Source organism: Leucoraja erinacea, chromosome 3 (genome assembly GCF_028641065.1).
Source record: "Leucoraja erinacea ecotype New England chromosome 3, Leri_hhj_1, whole genome shotgun sequence".
Lineage (NCBI taxonomy): Eukaryota > Metazoa > Chordata > Chondrichthyes > Rajiformes > Rajidae > Leucoraja > Leucoraja erinaceus.
The window spans coordinates 20,203,423-20,219,817 of record NC_073379.1 but is presented as its reverse complement, the minus strand read 5'-3'; the positions used below and the strand labels follow the sequence as shown (position 1 = coordinate 20,219,817).

Genomic DNA, 16,395 nt, shown 5'->3' with positions numbered 1-16,395 from the left:
CATAGCATTTACATATATATATATATATATATATCACTATGTATAGTTTGGTAACTTTGAAGAAACCTCTTTAAACTGAAGTTGTTTGATGGATCCACAGGAAAAAGGGAAAACAATTGTCCATTGATTGAACCAAGTGGAGCTGCCCTGTGGGATTTTAACATGTTTATCTTTTCTTCCGTTCCCACAGTTTTCTTATGCCCCGGAACACTTCAAGCAGTTTATCAGATGGACCACTTGTTTGAGTCCGATCACCAGTCTGGGGCTTGGTGCAAAGACCCACTTCAAGCTTCGGACAAGGTCTACTACATGCCGTGGACTCCCTACAGGACAGACACACTGACGGAATACTCTTCAATGGGCGACTTCATTGCGGGACGGCCCACCATCACCTACAAGCTTCCTCACCGAGTGGACGGAACGGGCTTCGTTGTGTATGACGGTGCGCTGTTCTTCAACAAAGAGCGAACGCGAAACATCGTGAAGTTTGACCTCAGGACTAGGATCAAGAGTGGGGAGGCCATCATAGCCAGCGCCAATTACCACGACACCTCCCCTTACCGATGGGGAGGGAAGTCTGACATTGATCTTGCGGTGGACGAAAACGGGTTATGGGTCATCTATGCAACAGAGCAGAACAATGGCAAAATAGTAATTAGCCAGTTAAATCCTTACACTTTGCGGATTGAAGGAACTTGGAATACTGCCTATGATAAGAGGTCAGCTTCAAATGCCTTCATGATTTGTGGCGTTCTCTACGTGGTGAAATCTGTGTATGAAGATGACGACAATGAGGCCACTGGGAATAAGATAGACTATACCTATAACACCGAGTTAAGTATGGAAGGAAGTATTGACATCATCTTTCCCAACTCCTACCAGTACATTGCAGCAGTGGATTACAATCCGAGAGACCATAAGCTCTATGTGTGGAATAATTACCACGTCCTGAAATACTCGCTGGAGTTCGGTCTACTCAATGAACAAGGTAAGGTGGTGTTTGTCTGATTCTGCTTGACTCTGACATTGTTTTACTGTGTGTAAGATGGAAAAAAGGATGCCGCTTGGGTGGCCACGGTGGCGCAGTGGTAGAGTTGCTGCCTTACAGTGCTTGCAGCGTTGGAGAACCGGGATCAATCCCAACTACGGGTGCTGTCCATACCGAGTTAACCCTGTGACCTGTGTGGGGTTTCTCCGAGATCTTTGGTTTCCTCTCACACTTCAAAGACGTACGGGTTTGGAGGTAAATTGATTTGGTATAAGTGTAAAATTGGGCCCTCCTGTGTGCAGGATAGTGTTAATGTATGGGGATCACTGGACGGTGTGGACTAGGTGGGCTGAAGGGCCTGTTTCCGCACTGTATCTCTAAACAGAACTGGGTTTGAATCTGACCACTGGTGCTGTCTGTACAGAGTTTGTACGTTCTCCCTGTGACCACGTGGGTTTTCTCTGGGTTCTCCGGTTTCCACTCACATTCCAAAGACATACACGTTTGCAAATTAATTGGATTCTGTAAATTGTCCCTAGTGTGTAGGATAGAACTAGTATGGGGTGATTATGGGCGGCGCAGACTCGGTGGCCTGTTTTCAGGCTGTAACTCTAAGGTAAACTAAAATACATGCTTTGCTTTGGCCATGTGCACCAAGCAGTTAAAATCATTACTTCCCTCTTAACATATAAAATGTTCTCACACACTACTATTTAGATTTTAGACACATTGTAAAGTTTGGAGTGCTTGACTTCTTTCTCGTTAAATATTGAATTGCCTCGACACGAGGGCAACAAATCGGCTGAATGTGCTCTTGAATAGCCTCCCCAACCAGTAGAAAACAGCTCTCAACCTTTAAAATAATGTCAGCAATTCTGGCAATCAATTTAAGCACAACATACAAAAAAACCCAATTAATTAACCTGTAAATTTTTCCCTGACTCGGGAAAATATAACGTTCAATTTTGCAGGTGAGTGCGCTGATCTTTGAAAGGTACAGTGGTATTGTTTGCATGGATTGAACAGATAAATGGAATCACAGTTTAAAATCTCCTTAAAGAGCCATTTCCTGTAACAATTCAGAAATATTTTAATAGTATTGCACCGATATAGTTGTCAAGACTCAATGCACTAATGCTAGTACAATTTTAACCAGTTATCTTTGGTTCCGTGGTTGTTCTAAGGTTGCTAACTGTCCAGTTTTTGCCGGGACATCCCGTATATTGGGCTAATTTGGTTTGTCCCATACGGGACTGCCATTGTCCTGTATTTGACTGCAACAACTCGGGTCGAGGGGGACTGTCAGGTCAGAGCGTCGCGTCCAGCACCCGTCCTGACGTAGTGCAGCCCATGGAGTGCAGCAGCAGCGTCTCGCCCATGGCCCTGTTCAATGGCAGCCCGGCCAGCTGTCTGACCTTCGGACCTTCGCTTACCGCCGACACCACCACCCCTCCATCTCAAGGCCGATCATTGGTTCATGAGTTGGATGGGGTGCCGGACATTGCCCGCAATGTTGCGCGTGTCCGAAACTCCTCAGCTGGCCAGCTGGGCTTTGTGTGCAGTCCAGCACCCGGGCCAACTCATCGTTCACCCAGCCACGGCCGAGTCGGTCAACAAATTGCCGTTGGGAATTTGTCCCTTATTTTGACCTTTTGTCCCTTATTTGGGAGTGAGAAAGTTGGCAACCCTGGGTGGTTCTGCTCAGACCGAGTCAGAATGTTATAAATGCAAGCTCACTCCAGAGTGCTTAACCTAGCTGCATACCTGACTGCAGTTCCACTGTGCCTCTGAATTGTCAAAGTGCAGTCATTCGCATCTTGTAACCCTGTTCCATAAAATGAAGTCAAATGTTCTCTTGTCATTGTACAAAGAATGCTTGTTTGATCAGGAAGGAACTGCAGATTCAAAATCGAAGATAGACACAAAAAGCTGGAGTAACTCAGCGGGTTTGACAGCATCTCTGGAGAAAAGGATTAGGTGACATTTTGGGTCGAGAACCTTCTTCAGACAGCTTGTACCCCAGTTAATATTTATTCCCACAGCTAAACCTCCTAAACACAAATGCTCGTAGAAATGTCATTGCACCTCGAGGTTCACACAAGGTGGTTGTCACGACAGTGGGGCTCAGTGAAGAAGGTAGTAAAGCTACTGTCTCACTGTGCCAGAGATCTAGGTTCAATCCTGACGTCGGATGAATGTTCTCACCCTGACCATGTGAGTGTCCCCCGAGTTCCCTACTTCCTTACCACATCCCAATGACCTGCAGTTTAGTAGATTAATTGGCCACTGTACATGTTCCCTAATGTGCAGATAAGTTGGAGAACTGGGGGAATATAATAAGAATGTGGAGAGAAATGGGGGAGAAATGGAGCACGAAGGGCCTGTCCCTGCATGTGGCGAGCACGACCAAACCGGAAGCGGGGGCCACGCGGACGTCGAGTGAGTGACGTGAAGTTCGCGCGTGACGTACGGTGACGTACGGCATCAAGATGCTGCGCACGCCCGTCGAGGCGGTGCGTACGGCGTTGAGGCGGCTGCGGGTCGGCAGGCTGTTGCTGCGCGGAATTTTTTAACATGGTCAGTTTTTCGGAGCCCCGCGCGATGTCAGGACCAGCTCCGCACAACTCCATACGGCTCCGGTGATCGAAGTGCGACCGGCCCCGCGAGGCCGTATGGCTCAAGCGACCACGTTAGGTCGTGCTTGCCGCATGGAGTCGCATGCTCGTGGGACAGGCCCTTTAGGGTAAATGGGTGGCTAATGGTCACTATAGCTGAACGGCATGTTTCCATGCTGGGTCACTCTGTGATTCCAATGGTCTCTATCATGACTCTATTCTGCAGTTTTCAATAGTAATTGAGGTTGGAGGTAGGGGCCCATTGGGAGGTTGGTGGAGACTCTTGAGCCTTCGATGAAGGAGCTATATCTTTAGTTTTGTTTCAATTTTAGTTTAATGAAACAGCGCGGAAACATGCCATTTGACCGACCGACTCCGCGCCGACCAAGCCAATAAGCCTACGAACCTGTACGACTTTGGGGTGTGGGAGGAAATCAAAGCTCCCAGGGAAAACCCACGCATGTTCATCGGGAAAACATACAAACTCCGTACAGAGAGCACCCGTAGTCAGGATCGAACCCGGGTCTACGGCACTGCATTCGCTGTAAGGCTGCAACTCTACCACTGTGCCACCGTGATCGCCACATTGTCACATGTATTATTGTCATATGTACCAAGGTGACTGGAACATAGGGCTTGAGGGAGTCTGGACCATTGGATTAAGTGTTATGGGCATTGTCATGTCTGAACACTGGGGTGCGAGAAACATAGAAACAGAGAAAATAGGTGCAGGAGTAGGTCATTCGGCCCTTCGAGCCAGCACTGCCATTCAATGATCATGGCTGATCATCCAAATCATGGCTGACCATCCAAAATCAGTACCCTGTTCCTGCTTTCTCCCCATTTCCTTTGATTCCGTTAGCCCCAAGAGCTATATCGAGCTCTCGCTTGAAAACATCCAGTGAATTGCCTGCCACTGCCTTCTGTGGCAGAGAATTCACAACTCTTGTCTGAAAACGTTTATTCTCATCTCAGTCCCAAATGGCCTATCACTTATTTTAGTTTATGTTTCGAGGTACAGCGCGTAAACAGTCCCTTCATCCCACCGAGTCTGCGCCGACCAGCGATCCGCACATGTTAACACAATCCTGCTCCCACTAGGAACAATTTAAACACACACCAAGCCAATTAACCTTCATACCTGTATGTGGGAGGGTGGGAGGAAACTGAAGATCTTGGAGAAAACCCACCAGGTCACGGGGAGAATGTACAAACTCCGTCCAGACAGCAGCCGCATTCGGGATTGAATCCGGGTCTCTGGCGCTGCACGCGCTGTAAGTCAGCAACTCTACCGCTGCGCCACTGTAGCAGCCCAATCCATCGGCTTTTTCTTAAACCGTGATCCCTGGTTCTGGACTCCCTCAACATCGGGAACACTTTTCCTGCAATATGTGATCAGGGAATGGTGATTGATCAACGTTACGTGGTGTGATGAGGTGCAAGACCTGAGGCATCTGAGCTAAAAATGGGTTTGGCTTTCAGGGCTTCCAGTTTGGGGCAGCGGTTGTTAAAATCCATGTTCCTGACAGAGTCTTGATTAGTGGGATGTGTACAGGATGTAGACCCTCTTGTCTGACAAAGGGACCCCACCCGAAACATCACCTATCCACGACCTTCAGATACGCTGCCTGCCCACTGAGTTACTCCAGCACTTTGTGTGTTGTTTTTTGTAAACCGGCATCTGCAGTTCCTTGCGTCTCCATATAAAACAAGGGGGTTACTACTTAAACATAAACAACGACCCGTGCATGACAGAGGTGAGGCGATTTTGTTTTTCTAGCCTTCCTTAAATGTGGGTGGGAACAGTCCATCAATATCTTGCAGGCAGAGAAATATAGATTCTTAATAGGCAAGGGGTTAGGCAGTAATGCCGAGTTCAAGTTGCAATCTGATGAGTCATGACCCTTACTGAACTGCAGACAGGGCTCGAGGGGCTTCTACACACATGTCCTTATGTCTGTTGTCCCAAGGATGCTAAACATTGATTTAAGATTCAGCACAATATTGCACAAAGAGTGTTACATGAGCATTATACCATGCTCAGTATTACTGGTACAGTCACTGGAATACTTCAGGAAATGTCCTAGCTAAATTTCTGGGGAGAGGCAAAACCATGTGAAAATTGAAGTTATCAGCCTTTAGTCTGGATAAATTTAATTGGCAGCCACACAACATTGGGGGAAGAAAGTCTGGAAGTTGAACTTGTGGATCGATTATCTGTTCATTTTGTTTTTGTCTTTCTGCTCTTGAGCTCTGGCTGAGTGCAAATTGCTTCTCACATTCTTCTACCAGATTGGCTGTGAAACACCTTGGGGCATGGTGGAGGCTATGAAAGGCATTACATTTTTGTTTCTTTGACAGGGTTACAAACTGAATGATGTTGATGGTTGACGTGGTGCACTGCTGAAGTAAAATTTTAATTGTAGGTGTGCTGGGATTAGGGGGTTTTCAAAGTAAAAATGAATGTGTTTTGGTTGTCAGAAACACATTTGCAATGAAAAGACGTTGGCTTGATTTCTCGTGAAATTCACTTTAAATCAATTTACATTTGGAGATAAAATGTAACAGAGGCTTTAATTTCATTGAAATCTTTTATCAGAGTTTCCCCGTGCATGAATATTTCTGTTGTATCCTAATGGATTGTGAATGTGAATTATAATTGGGACCCTCAGGCAGAAAAAAATAATCAGTGACGTTCCATGGACAGAGTAATTGTGAATCTTCTCAATCTTGAGACTTAATGGATATTAATTAATGTACTGCACTGTTCTTTGTTTGGTCACATTTAATATCAGTTGTTCAGTGCAGGTGGATGGTAAATGGGTCTTCAAACTTTGTTGCTTTATATGGATAGACACAAAATGCTGGAGTAACTCAGTGGGACAGGCAGCATCACTGGAGAGAAGGAATGGGTGACGTTTCGAATCGAGACCCTACCTGGTGACTTGTTGGGATATTTTTCAGGATATTTTTCATGGTACATTTCCTTGAATAAATCTTGATCGGCAGCCATTCCTCATAAACATTCTCCGCACACCTCTGAGGTGAAAGGTCAAATAAGGACTGCAAAATGTTTTTAAAACCACGCAGATACTGGAAATCAAAAATCCTATAGCGGAGCAAGATAGACCACTCCTGCTAAATGCAATGGGCTGACGTGTAGTACGCAACGGAGCGGAACGTGGGCCTTTTTTTCATCCATTTCAGTAACCCAACCCGACTCGCAGTGTAATCAACGTCGCGGGGGAACAGTTTGTGTTAATAAATTATAATTCTGAAAATGAGGAGAAGATTTTTACCAAAGAACTTTTATTTTTACGAAGATGTTTCCGTAACCGGTTTCCATCTCTGCACTAGTATCTTTGCTCAACTATGGGATCTTTGGTGCGGAGACGGAAGCCGGTTATGGAAATGGAGCCGAAAATTACCCATGAATCTGCCCATGGCCGTACCACGTCTTTTTCGTCGAGTGGACTATCTTGCTTGCTATAGGATCTTTGCTGGAAATCTAGAACGGAAAACCAGAAATGCTCAGCAGCTCAGGCAGCGCCTGTGGGGAATGATAAAGAGTCAAACGGATAATGTGCATGACCGTCAATTGACCTGTGGAGGGTTATCTTCCTCTTGCTGAGAATTGGGTGTTAAAATGAGCAAACATTTATTTTCAATTCCAAGTTTATAATTTGGAATTCAGAAGTCTGAAGAAGGGTCCCGATCCAAAATGTTTCCCATCCATTCCCTCCATAGATATTGCCTGACCCACTGAGTTCGTCTGACTGTGTTTAGCTCAGGATTACGGCCTCTTGATGTTTGTTAAAGATTGTAAATAATTATTTTCCTTACTGATTGTGCGATCAGATTTGGAAATAAGAGTTGAACTGGGACGGTTTTTACTTTATTGTTCGAGGGAAGAAAGTCTATTGCCCTGACCTGGGTTGGCCTCCAGGCGAAACTACTCTGTTGAAAGGTCACAAGAGAATGCTGGGAATGGTGACCTTGCCAGCCCAGCTCGCTATTCACTGAAGGCACAAAAAGATATTTGTCTTTGGTAAATAGTGCGACACAGTTCTGACTTAGATTAGTTTTGTTATATTGTGTCGAACAGTGCAGGACACCTGGGTTCGGTCCTGACTAGGGGTGCTGTCGCTGCTAAGTTGGTAAGTTCTCCCTGTGACCGTATAGATTTTCTCCGAGTGCTCCATTTTCCTCCCACACTCCAAAGGCGTACAGATTTGTAGGTTAATTGACTTCTGTAAATTGTTCCTAGTGTGTAGGATAGTGCTAGTGTGCAGGGTGATTGCTGGTCGGCACGAACTCAGTGGGCTTAAGGGCCTGATTCGACTCTGTATCTTTCTAAATAAAAATGTTTTAAAGATAGTTTGTAACAGGCCTTTTACTGTTATTATTTGCCCTCAAGATTGTTTTGATATAATTTGTTCCATTCCATTAAGGTGAAGCAAATTGTTATCTAGTTGTATAGCAAAATAGAATAAATAGCAAGAATCAATTTCTTTGTGCAGGAATATTGGTAGCCAGAAGACATTTAAAAAAAAAAAAAATCATTTACGGAATGCGTGCTTCGCTGTCAAAATTAACCAAAATGGCAAATGGAATGGTTAGAGAGGTGGAATATACAGGATTATTGCCCTGGCTGAACCACACCTGGGGTATGGTGTACAGTTCCTGGTCAGTTCAGTGTCAGTTTAGTTTATTGTCACGTGTACCCAGGTACAGTGAAAAGCTTTTTGTTGCATATTCACCAGTTAGCAGAAAGATGGTACACGATTACAATCAATCCATTTATGTGGATTTATAAGGGTTTAACATTTAGTGCAAGGTAAAGCCAGCAGCTTCATTCGGTCAAAGATAGTCCGAGGGACATCAAAGAGGTAGATAGTAGTTCAGCACTGCTCTCTAGATGTGGAAGGTTCATTCAGTTGCCTGTGAAGAAACTGTCCTCTGAATCTGGTGGTGTGTGTTTTCACACTTCTATACCTTTTGCCTGAAGGGAGAGGGAGAAGAGGGAGTGGCCTGGGTGCGACTCATCCTTGATTATGCTATTGGCCTGAGGTATAAATGGAGTCAATGGAATGGAGGTTGGTTTGTGTGATGGTCTGGGCAACGTCCACATTTCGTTGCAATTTCTTACAGCTGTTCTCAAACCAAGCGTTGATGCATCCTGATAAAGTGCTTTCTATGTTGCACGACTTCCTCGACTAGAAAACGTGGCCTCCCTGGTAGTGCCCATATTGGCTCACTAGATAGTGACCAGGGCTCCAAGTCTGGAATTGTGGCAAGAGTTTCAAGAGCTGTTGCCTCTCAGCGCCGGAAACCCAGGTTCGATCCTGACCTCGGGTGCTGTCTGTGCAGAGTTTGCATGTTTTCCCTGGGACGGTGTAGGTTTTTGGCTGGATGCACTGGTTTCCTGCCACATCCCAAAGATGTGCATGTTTGTAGGCTAATTGCCTTTGAAAATTTCCCCTAGTGTGTAGAATGCAAAAGTGGGAAAACATAGAACTAGTGCATGGGTGATTTATGGTCGGCGTGGACTCGCCCAGCTGTAGGAAGGGCCTGTTTCCACACTGTGTCCCTAAACAAAATTGGATTTGCAACAAAGATTAACGGATAATTTGTTTGAGATTTGTAGTAACAAGGGCAATAAATATTAAATACTTTTTGTGCACATTTTTTTGTACAGGAAGAGGGTGCAGAATGACGAGACATAATAGCTAAATAATGAGAGGCACTGAAAAGGTACATGGTCAGAACTTTTTTTTCTCAGGATGGAAATGTCAAATACTCGAGGGCGTAACTTTAAATTGAGAGGGGCAAAGTTTAAAGGAACCAAAGTGCTGGTGCAGCACAGTGGGTCAGGCAGGATCCCTGGAGAACATGGGTAGTGTTTCGGGTCGAGACCCTTCTTCAGACTATTAACCAACATCTGCAGTTCTTTGCTTGAAGGAGATGTAGTGGGTGATGGTTGTGTGGAACAAGCTGCTGGGAGTGGTGGTGGAGGCATGTCCAAGAGAATACTCTGTTACACAAAAGCTGGCAGTTGTTAGCCACTGACAAAAAAACAGGAGGACCTAGTGCCCTAACTTTACATATCTCGGTGTGAACCCGTGTCTCTGGTGCTGTAAGGCAGCAACTCTACCGCGACACCGCTGTGCCGCCCCTTGCCTAATCTCATACCATTACAAATGTGAAACCCAGTTCCTGCGGACCACATCTAAACAGTTAACACAACTGAAGTCAAAACTCATTGTTTGAAATTGACTGGATCTATTTTGTTCAAAAGCAGAATATTAATTCTCTCCTTCCCATCGCCAACAAAAACTATAATTAAGTTTATAGAAAGCATTATGCTTAGAAATCTGCACTGCTCCCTTTCATCAGAAATTACATTTCTGCCTCATAATGAAATTAGCTTCACCCTTGGAGAAATTTGATTCGTCTGAATTGGGAATTCATAAAAGGACTACCTGCTGCACGGTGAGATCTCATTACTTAATTGACAGCCTTGTGAAGGTTTCTGTGTATTGATGTGGAAATCCTTGCAACCTTTGGCTGTATATTTGTAAAGCTTAACCTTCTGCCTCTGTATAATAAAATAAGCAGCCGCTGGTCTGATTAACTAGCCGTAACCCTCCTCTCGCTGTAATTCAACCGGAAATTCCATACATTCCCATTTGGTGTTGTTGTAAGTCTTTAACATCATTGTTTGAGCAGTTAGGATAAGATTTTGTTTCTGCAATACATTGAACAGTTTCTTAAAACCAGAGGCATCAAAATCCTGAAGTAATATTTTTGTTTCAGTTAAATTAAGTGAAATACCGATATTGGGGTTTTCTTCCCGGTTGAACTGTAAGCCTGAAAGCAGAGGGAAGCCTGCCCACCGTCCGAGTTACTGATCAACTGATGGGAGGCAGTTGTTTCCACTTGTCCTGCTCCTAACATTGCCAGAAGATAAGTTGAAGGGAATTCACCAGAGGCAGTATAACAACCTGGAAGTCAATCCGGTCATGAGAGCCGGTAGATAACTGGTGCAAAATGCAAACTATTGGAAGGACTCAGTAGGTCAGGCAGCATCTTAGTTTTTTATTTTTAGATTTTAGAGATACAGCGCAGAAACAGGCCCTTCGGCCCACCAAGTCCGTGCCGACCTGCAATCCCCGTACACTAGCTCTATCCTACACGCTATCGACAATTTAATTTTTTTACCGAAGCTACAAACCTGTGCACCTTTGGAGTGTGGGAGGAAACCGGAGCACCGGGGGAAATCCCATGTGGTCACGGGCAGAACGTGCAAACTCCGTACAGAGAGCATCCGTAGTCGGGATCGGACCCGGGTATGCCGCTGTGCCACTGCGCCGCCCCTCCGTGAAGGAGGAGGGCTGGTCGACGTATTGGAGTGAGACCCTGCATCGGGACTGAGTGTAGATCGCGTCGATAGTGAGGGTAAAAGCAGTGAAGGGAAGGGGTGAGGCAGGGGTTGGCGAGCGATAGGTGAAAACAGGTGAAGTGAGGACGTGGAGCAGTTGGAGCAGGTGGGGAGGTCATCAGTGATAGGAGTAGAATTAGGCCATTTGGCCCATCAAGTCTATTCCGCCATTCAATCATGGCTGATTTATCTCTCCATCCTAAGCCTATTCCCCTGCCTTCTCCCCATAAACCCTGACACCCGTACTAATCAAGAATCTATCTATCTCTGCTTTAAAATATCCACTGACACGGCCCCCACTCCCTTCTGTGGCAAAGAATTCCACAGATTCACCCTCTGACTAAATCACAGACACTAGAATGTTGGCTTCCAAGAAAATGATATTTACTCTAGAGGCCCAAGGAAGCCTGGTTTAAAGTATATTTCCTTCTTTCACCTTCGTAGGTTCATAAGTGATAGTAGCAGAAGTAGGCCATTGTGCTCATCAAGTCTACGCCATTCAATCGTGGCTGATTTAATCCTCCCTCCTCACTCCATTCTCCTGCCTTCTCCCCATAACCCCTGACACCCGTACTATTCAAGTTCCTGGAACCAGGGAGGGGTGTAGTTGGGAGGCAGTGGCTTGTGAATGATGGGCACAAGGAGCGTGAAAACTGTGCAGATGGAGCCAGGCAGGGGAGGGAAGACAATCCATTCTCCTTTGATATGGTATTAATTCCATAACGGAATTGGCTCGCTTCACTTGAGTAAATCTACTGCGCGTGGTAATCGGATGGATTTCACATCGCAGAGCCTATCTAAACTTTAATCCATTTTTATCCATCTAATCAAAATAAAACAACATTGTACCTTGGGGAAAACTCGCTATTTATTCCAGCCGTCATACTCAAGAGCTTTAAATAAGAAGTGTATTTTTTAAAATTCTCTCACTTGCCTGTATGAATTCTGTTCCAACATCGTTTGTTGTTCAAAAACATCTGGGTCCAGTAGCCTCTTTGATCATTAACACATCCATCAGGCTAACCATGCACTTGAGTTTAGTTTGAGTCTATTTCATTGGCCAGTGCATTGAGGCACAGTGAAAGGCTCTTGTTGCCTGCTCACCCGTCAACAGAAAGACAACAAACAATTACAATCGAACCATCCACGGTGTACAAGTACAGGGTAAAGGGAAGAACATGAATAACGTTTACTGCAATGGGGTCTTACACAAGCTGGACATCAGTGGAAGGACAGAAGTAGGTTTTTTTGCGCAGGATTGATCTCGTGTTTTGTGACTTCATGGGGACCAGACTCCACGTTCACCTCTCCCAATGTAACTCCCAGTTTGTCGATGCACTATCATGCTGCCACTTTTGGTAAGTGTGAATGCCAATGGGGTTGGTGACGCCCAATTATTGCAATGGAAGACTTTCTTTGACTGCCCTTCCCAAATCTCGGAGCCCCAGTGCTGGAAGGAACACTTACCACATTTTTTAACAGTCCACATCTCCAAGTTTACATACAAATCCCAAACTATCGAGCTGGAAAAGGTACAGAGAAGATTTAAGAGGATGTTGTCAGGACTCAAGGGCCTGTGCTATATTCAGCAGTTGAGCAGGCTAGGACTATTCCTTAGAGCACAGGTGATCTTATAGATGTGAACAAAATCATGAGAGGAATAGATAGAATAAACACACAAAGTCTCTTGTCCTGAGGAGGGGAATCGACAACCATTGTCATTGGTTCATGGTGATAAATTAAAAATTTAATAGGAATCTGAGTATTCACTTTTTTATGCAAAAGGTGGTGGGTGTGTGGAATGAGCTGCTGGAGGAAGAAGTTAAGGCAGGTACTCTTTCAATGTTTAAGAAACATTTCGACAGATACATGGATGGAATAGGTTGGAATAGGTTTGATCAAAAGTTGGCGGTGTGACTCACCCGTTGCAGCGGCCCCTACAGCCTGTCTGTCTTTTTTTTATTTTTTGTCTAGTTAAATGTAGTGTTGGTGGTTTTTTTAATACTGGTTTTAAATGTGTATATGTGGGGGGCGGGGGGAGGGGGAAACTGTTTAAAATCTCTTCCCTGTCCGGGAGACCCGACCTTTTCCCTGTCGGTTCTCCGTTGTCGTTGAGGCCTAGCACCATGGAGCGGTCTCCAAGCTAAATGACCCGGGGACTCGGGAGCCTGCGGAGCTGCGGAGCTGCGGACTACTCACCATCGTGGGGCTGGCCGGCCTCGGAGCGTGGGGAGCGGTGGTGACTCGCTGCTGCGACTCGACTCCAGGGGCTCGGAGGCTCCAGCAATGCAGCCGCAGGTCCGGTGGACCGGGACATCGGGAGCTCGCGGGTCCGGATGGAGAGACCGCCCGTGTCGCGGGGTTGGAACGACCCGGAGCGGGGACGTACATCGCCCCGCACGGCTTCATGGCCGTGGGACATTCCAGCGCCCGCCGGGGGCTCCAACGTTGTCACATTTAGACCGGGAGCAGGGCCGTAAATCGCTCGGCACGGCCTAAAATGGCCGTGGGACTTATCATCGCCCGCCTGGGGCTTGGACATCGGGAGAGAAATGGAGAACAGGGGAGAGAAAAGACTTTGCCTTCCATCACAGTGGGTTCACTGTGATTGGATGTTTGTGTGAATTAAATTGTGTGTATGTCTGTAGAAATTGTCTTTGTTTGTATGGCTGTGGAAACGGAATTTCGTTTGAGCCTCACTGAGGCTCAAATGACAATAAATGGTATTGTATTGTATTATTGTATTGTATTGGAAGGGACATGGGCCAAATGCAGGCAGGTGGGACTAGTGTAGACGAGATATATTGGTGGATGTGGGCAAGTTGGGCCGAAGGGCCCGTTTCCACGTTATAAGACTCTATGACTCTATAACCCCGTTTGTTCATTATTCCTGGGTCCGAAATCTAAGAATCTGAGAAAAGCACTGTGGGAGGGAATAGTTTCACATCGCAAACTGCTGCAGTTCCAGAAATGCAGCCTGCCACTATCTGAGGAATGAACGGAGTCTTTGACCGTGGCACCCGCATCCCAAGGACGAAATAAAAGAACCCTTCTTTGCAGGATTCTTTTTAAAGTTTCCGAATAATGGTTGAATTACCAGCACAAAACGGGTGCAGAGGAGCACAGTGGCAGAGAGCTATCGTCATAGAGCTGCAGATAAATTCAAATCCCACCAGGCAGTGAGGAATATAATCTTAGGAAATTAATCTGAAATATAAGTCTGTGTCAGTAGTGATAACAGCGATGTCATTCGAGTCATGGTCACCCATTAGTAAAGACTGGCTGGATGCTCCATCTTAATATCTCTGAAAAAGATAGAAACCCGACACGTCACCATACCTTTTCCCCAGAAATGCTGCCTGTCCCGCTGAGTTACGCCTATCTTTGGTTTAAATCGGAATCTGCAGTTCCTTCCTATACACATCTCTCTGAAAAGTCGGTCTTCATCTAGTCAGCACTCACCTTTTGACATGAAGAAATCGTAGAGGCAGCACAGTGGTTGTGCTGCTGCCTTATAGCGCCAGAGACCCTGGTTCGATCCTGACTACAGGCACAGCATGTACTGAGTTTTCACATTCTCTCTATGACCGCTTGTTTTTTTTTCTCCGGGTGCTTCAGTTTCCTCCCACACTTCCACAAGACATCCAAGTTTGTAGGGGGGGTTTTTGTCTTTGGTAAAACATTGTACATTGTCCCTAGTGTGTAGGATAGTGCTGATGTACGGGGCGATTGCTGGTTAGCGCAGACTTGGTGGGCCGAAGGGCCTGTTGCCACACTGTATCTCTAAAGTATAAGTCTAACGTAAAATCTAAAGGGCTGAGAGTCATTGGACACAGCATTGGTTGTGGGACCAGAAAGCACCCTGACTGTGAGGCTGAAGTTCCGGCTCGGTTACAATGATGGCAAACGACCTTACGGTGTTCACAAATACACTATCTTTATTTTATTTCCACAGCTTCAGTGAGAGTGACTAAATATGACATCTTTGTTAATAATTTGAGTTGACCGGTATTGAGGGACAACATTTCTGTGACTGGAGTCATATTTAACTTCAATGGACAATCCTTTGTTTTTTTTTTAAACCATTGCCCGAATTCCGATAACCCTCTGATGAGAGGGAAACATCCTCACAGCATCCATCCTGTCAACCTCATAATTTTATCTCTCTCATGACGATCATCTCTCATTCTTCTAAGTTTTAATGAGAATGCTTACAGCCTATCCAACCTGCCACCAACGGGCGGCAGGGTGGCGCAGCGGTAGAGTTGCTGCCTTACAGCGCGTGCAGCGCTTGCAGCGCTGGAGACCCGGGTTTGATTCTGCCTACAGGTGCTGTCTGTACGGAAGTTTTACGTTCACCCCGTGATCTGTGTGGGTTTTCACCGAGATCATTCCAAAGATGGGATTAATGTAAATTGTCCCTAGTGTGTGTAGGATAGTGTTAATGTGCCGGGATCGCAGGTCGGTGTGGACTCAGTGGCCGAAGGGGCTGTTTCCACTCTAAATCTAAACTAAACCTCTCTCTATAATTAATTTGTACTTGGAATAATAGATTACATTGTGACAGTACACACAAGTCGGCATGTTTCCAGCGCCATTTTGTGTAATTAAAGTTCAAATTAATTAACGATGTAGAGTCTTAATTTTGTCATTAAGACCCAGTGTCATGGTGACAGCTCTGGATCAGACCTGCAGGGTTGGCCTGGCCAGGACATGTTGTTGATGTCTTCATGCCCTGCTCTGCTCTGTGCCCACTGCAAGCCGTATCCAATCCACGCACTCGGCCATTCGGAGCAGTGCCTGATCTAATTGAGCCCCGGGTTGTTACAGGGCCTCCAGCGGCCCACTTTACCAGCACCTTAATCTGGACACATCGACCCATGAACACACCGACCCTCACCGCACACTGCCACTACTCCGACTCTGTGCCCCGGGCACCTCCCACAGCAAACCCCAGAACACCTAAAGAACGTTTGAGGGCGTAGGAGGTAAGGCACCAGCCCTCTCACTGGCGCTGTTATTATCTTGCATCTACCGCCACCATCTTGAATGGGAAAACTGAAATGTTGTCGTTTCTAATTGCATGGCGTGCAAAACAAAGTTTTATACTTATGGCAAGAATAGACCTAAACCATTGAAACCTAAACCAAGATCCCTTAGTACCACACCATTTCAGGGGAACAACTAACAGTTGCAATCTTCCATAAAAACATGAATAATTCCATTGTATGCTTGCGACGCTTGGTGGCATTGGAAACTGGCATTAATTGTCTATCCCTAATAGCTCTGCTGACACACGTTACACCAGGGTCTCGACCCAAATAATCACTTACACCTTCTCTCCGGAGATG

General features: G+C 45.8%; 1 protein-coding gene across 8 annotated transcripts in view; it reads left to right on the top strand.

The window, feature by feature from the left end:
* Nucleotides 1-16,395, top strand: part of adgrl3.1 (adhesion G protein-coupled receptor L3.1) — a 623,227-nt gene that overhangs the window by 424,081 nt on the left and 182,751 nt on the right. For all 8 annotated transcript variants that reach the window (XM_055632233.1, XM_055632235.1, XM_055632237.1 and 5 more), the window contains one exon: nucleotides 191-988. In XM_055632233.1, the coding sequence (XP_055488208.1) occupies nucleotides 191-988 (798 nt within the window). The remainder of the gene's footprint in view (nucleotides 1-190; nucleotides 989-16,395) is intronic.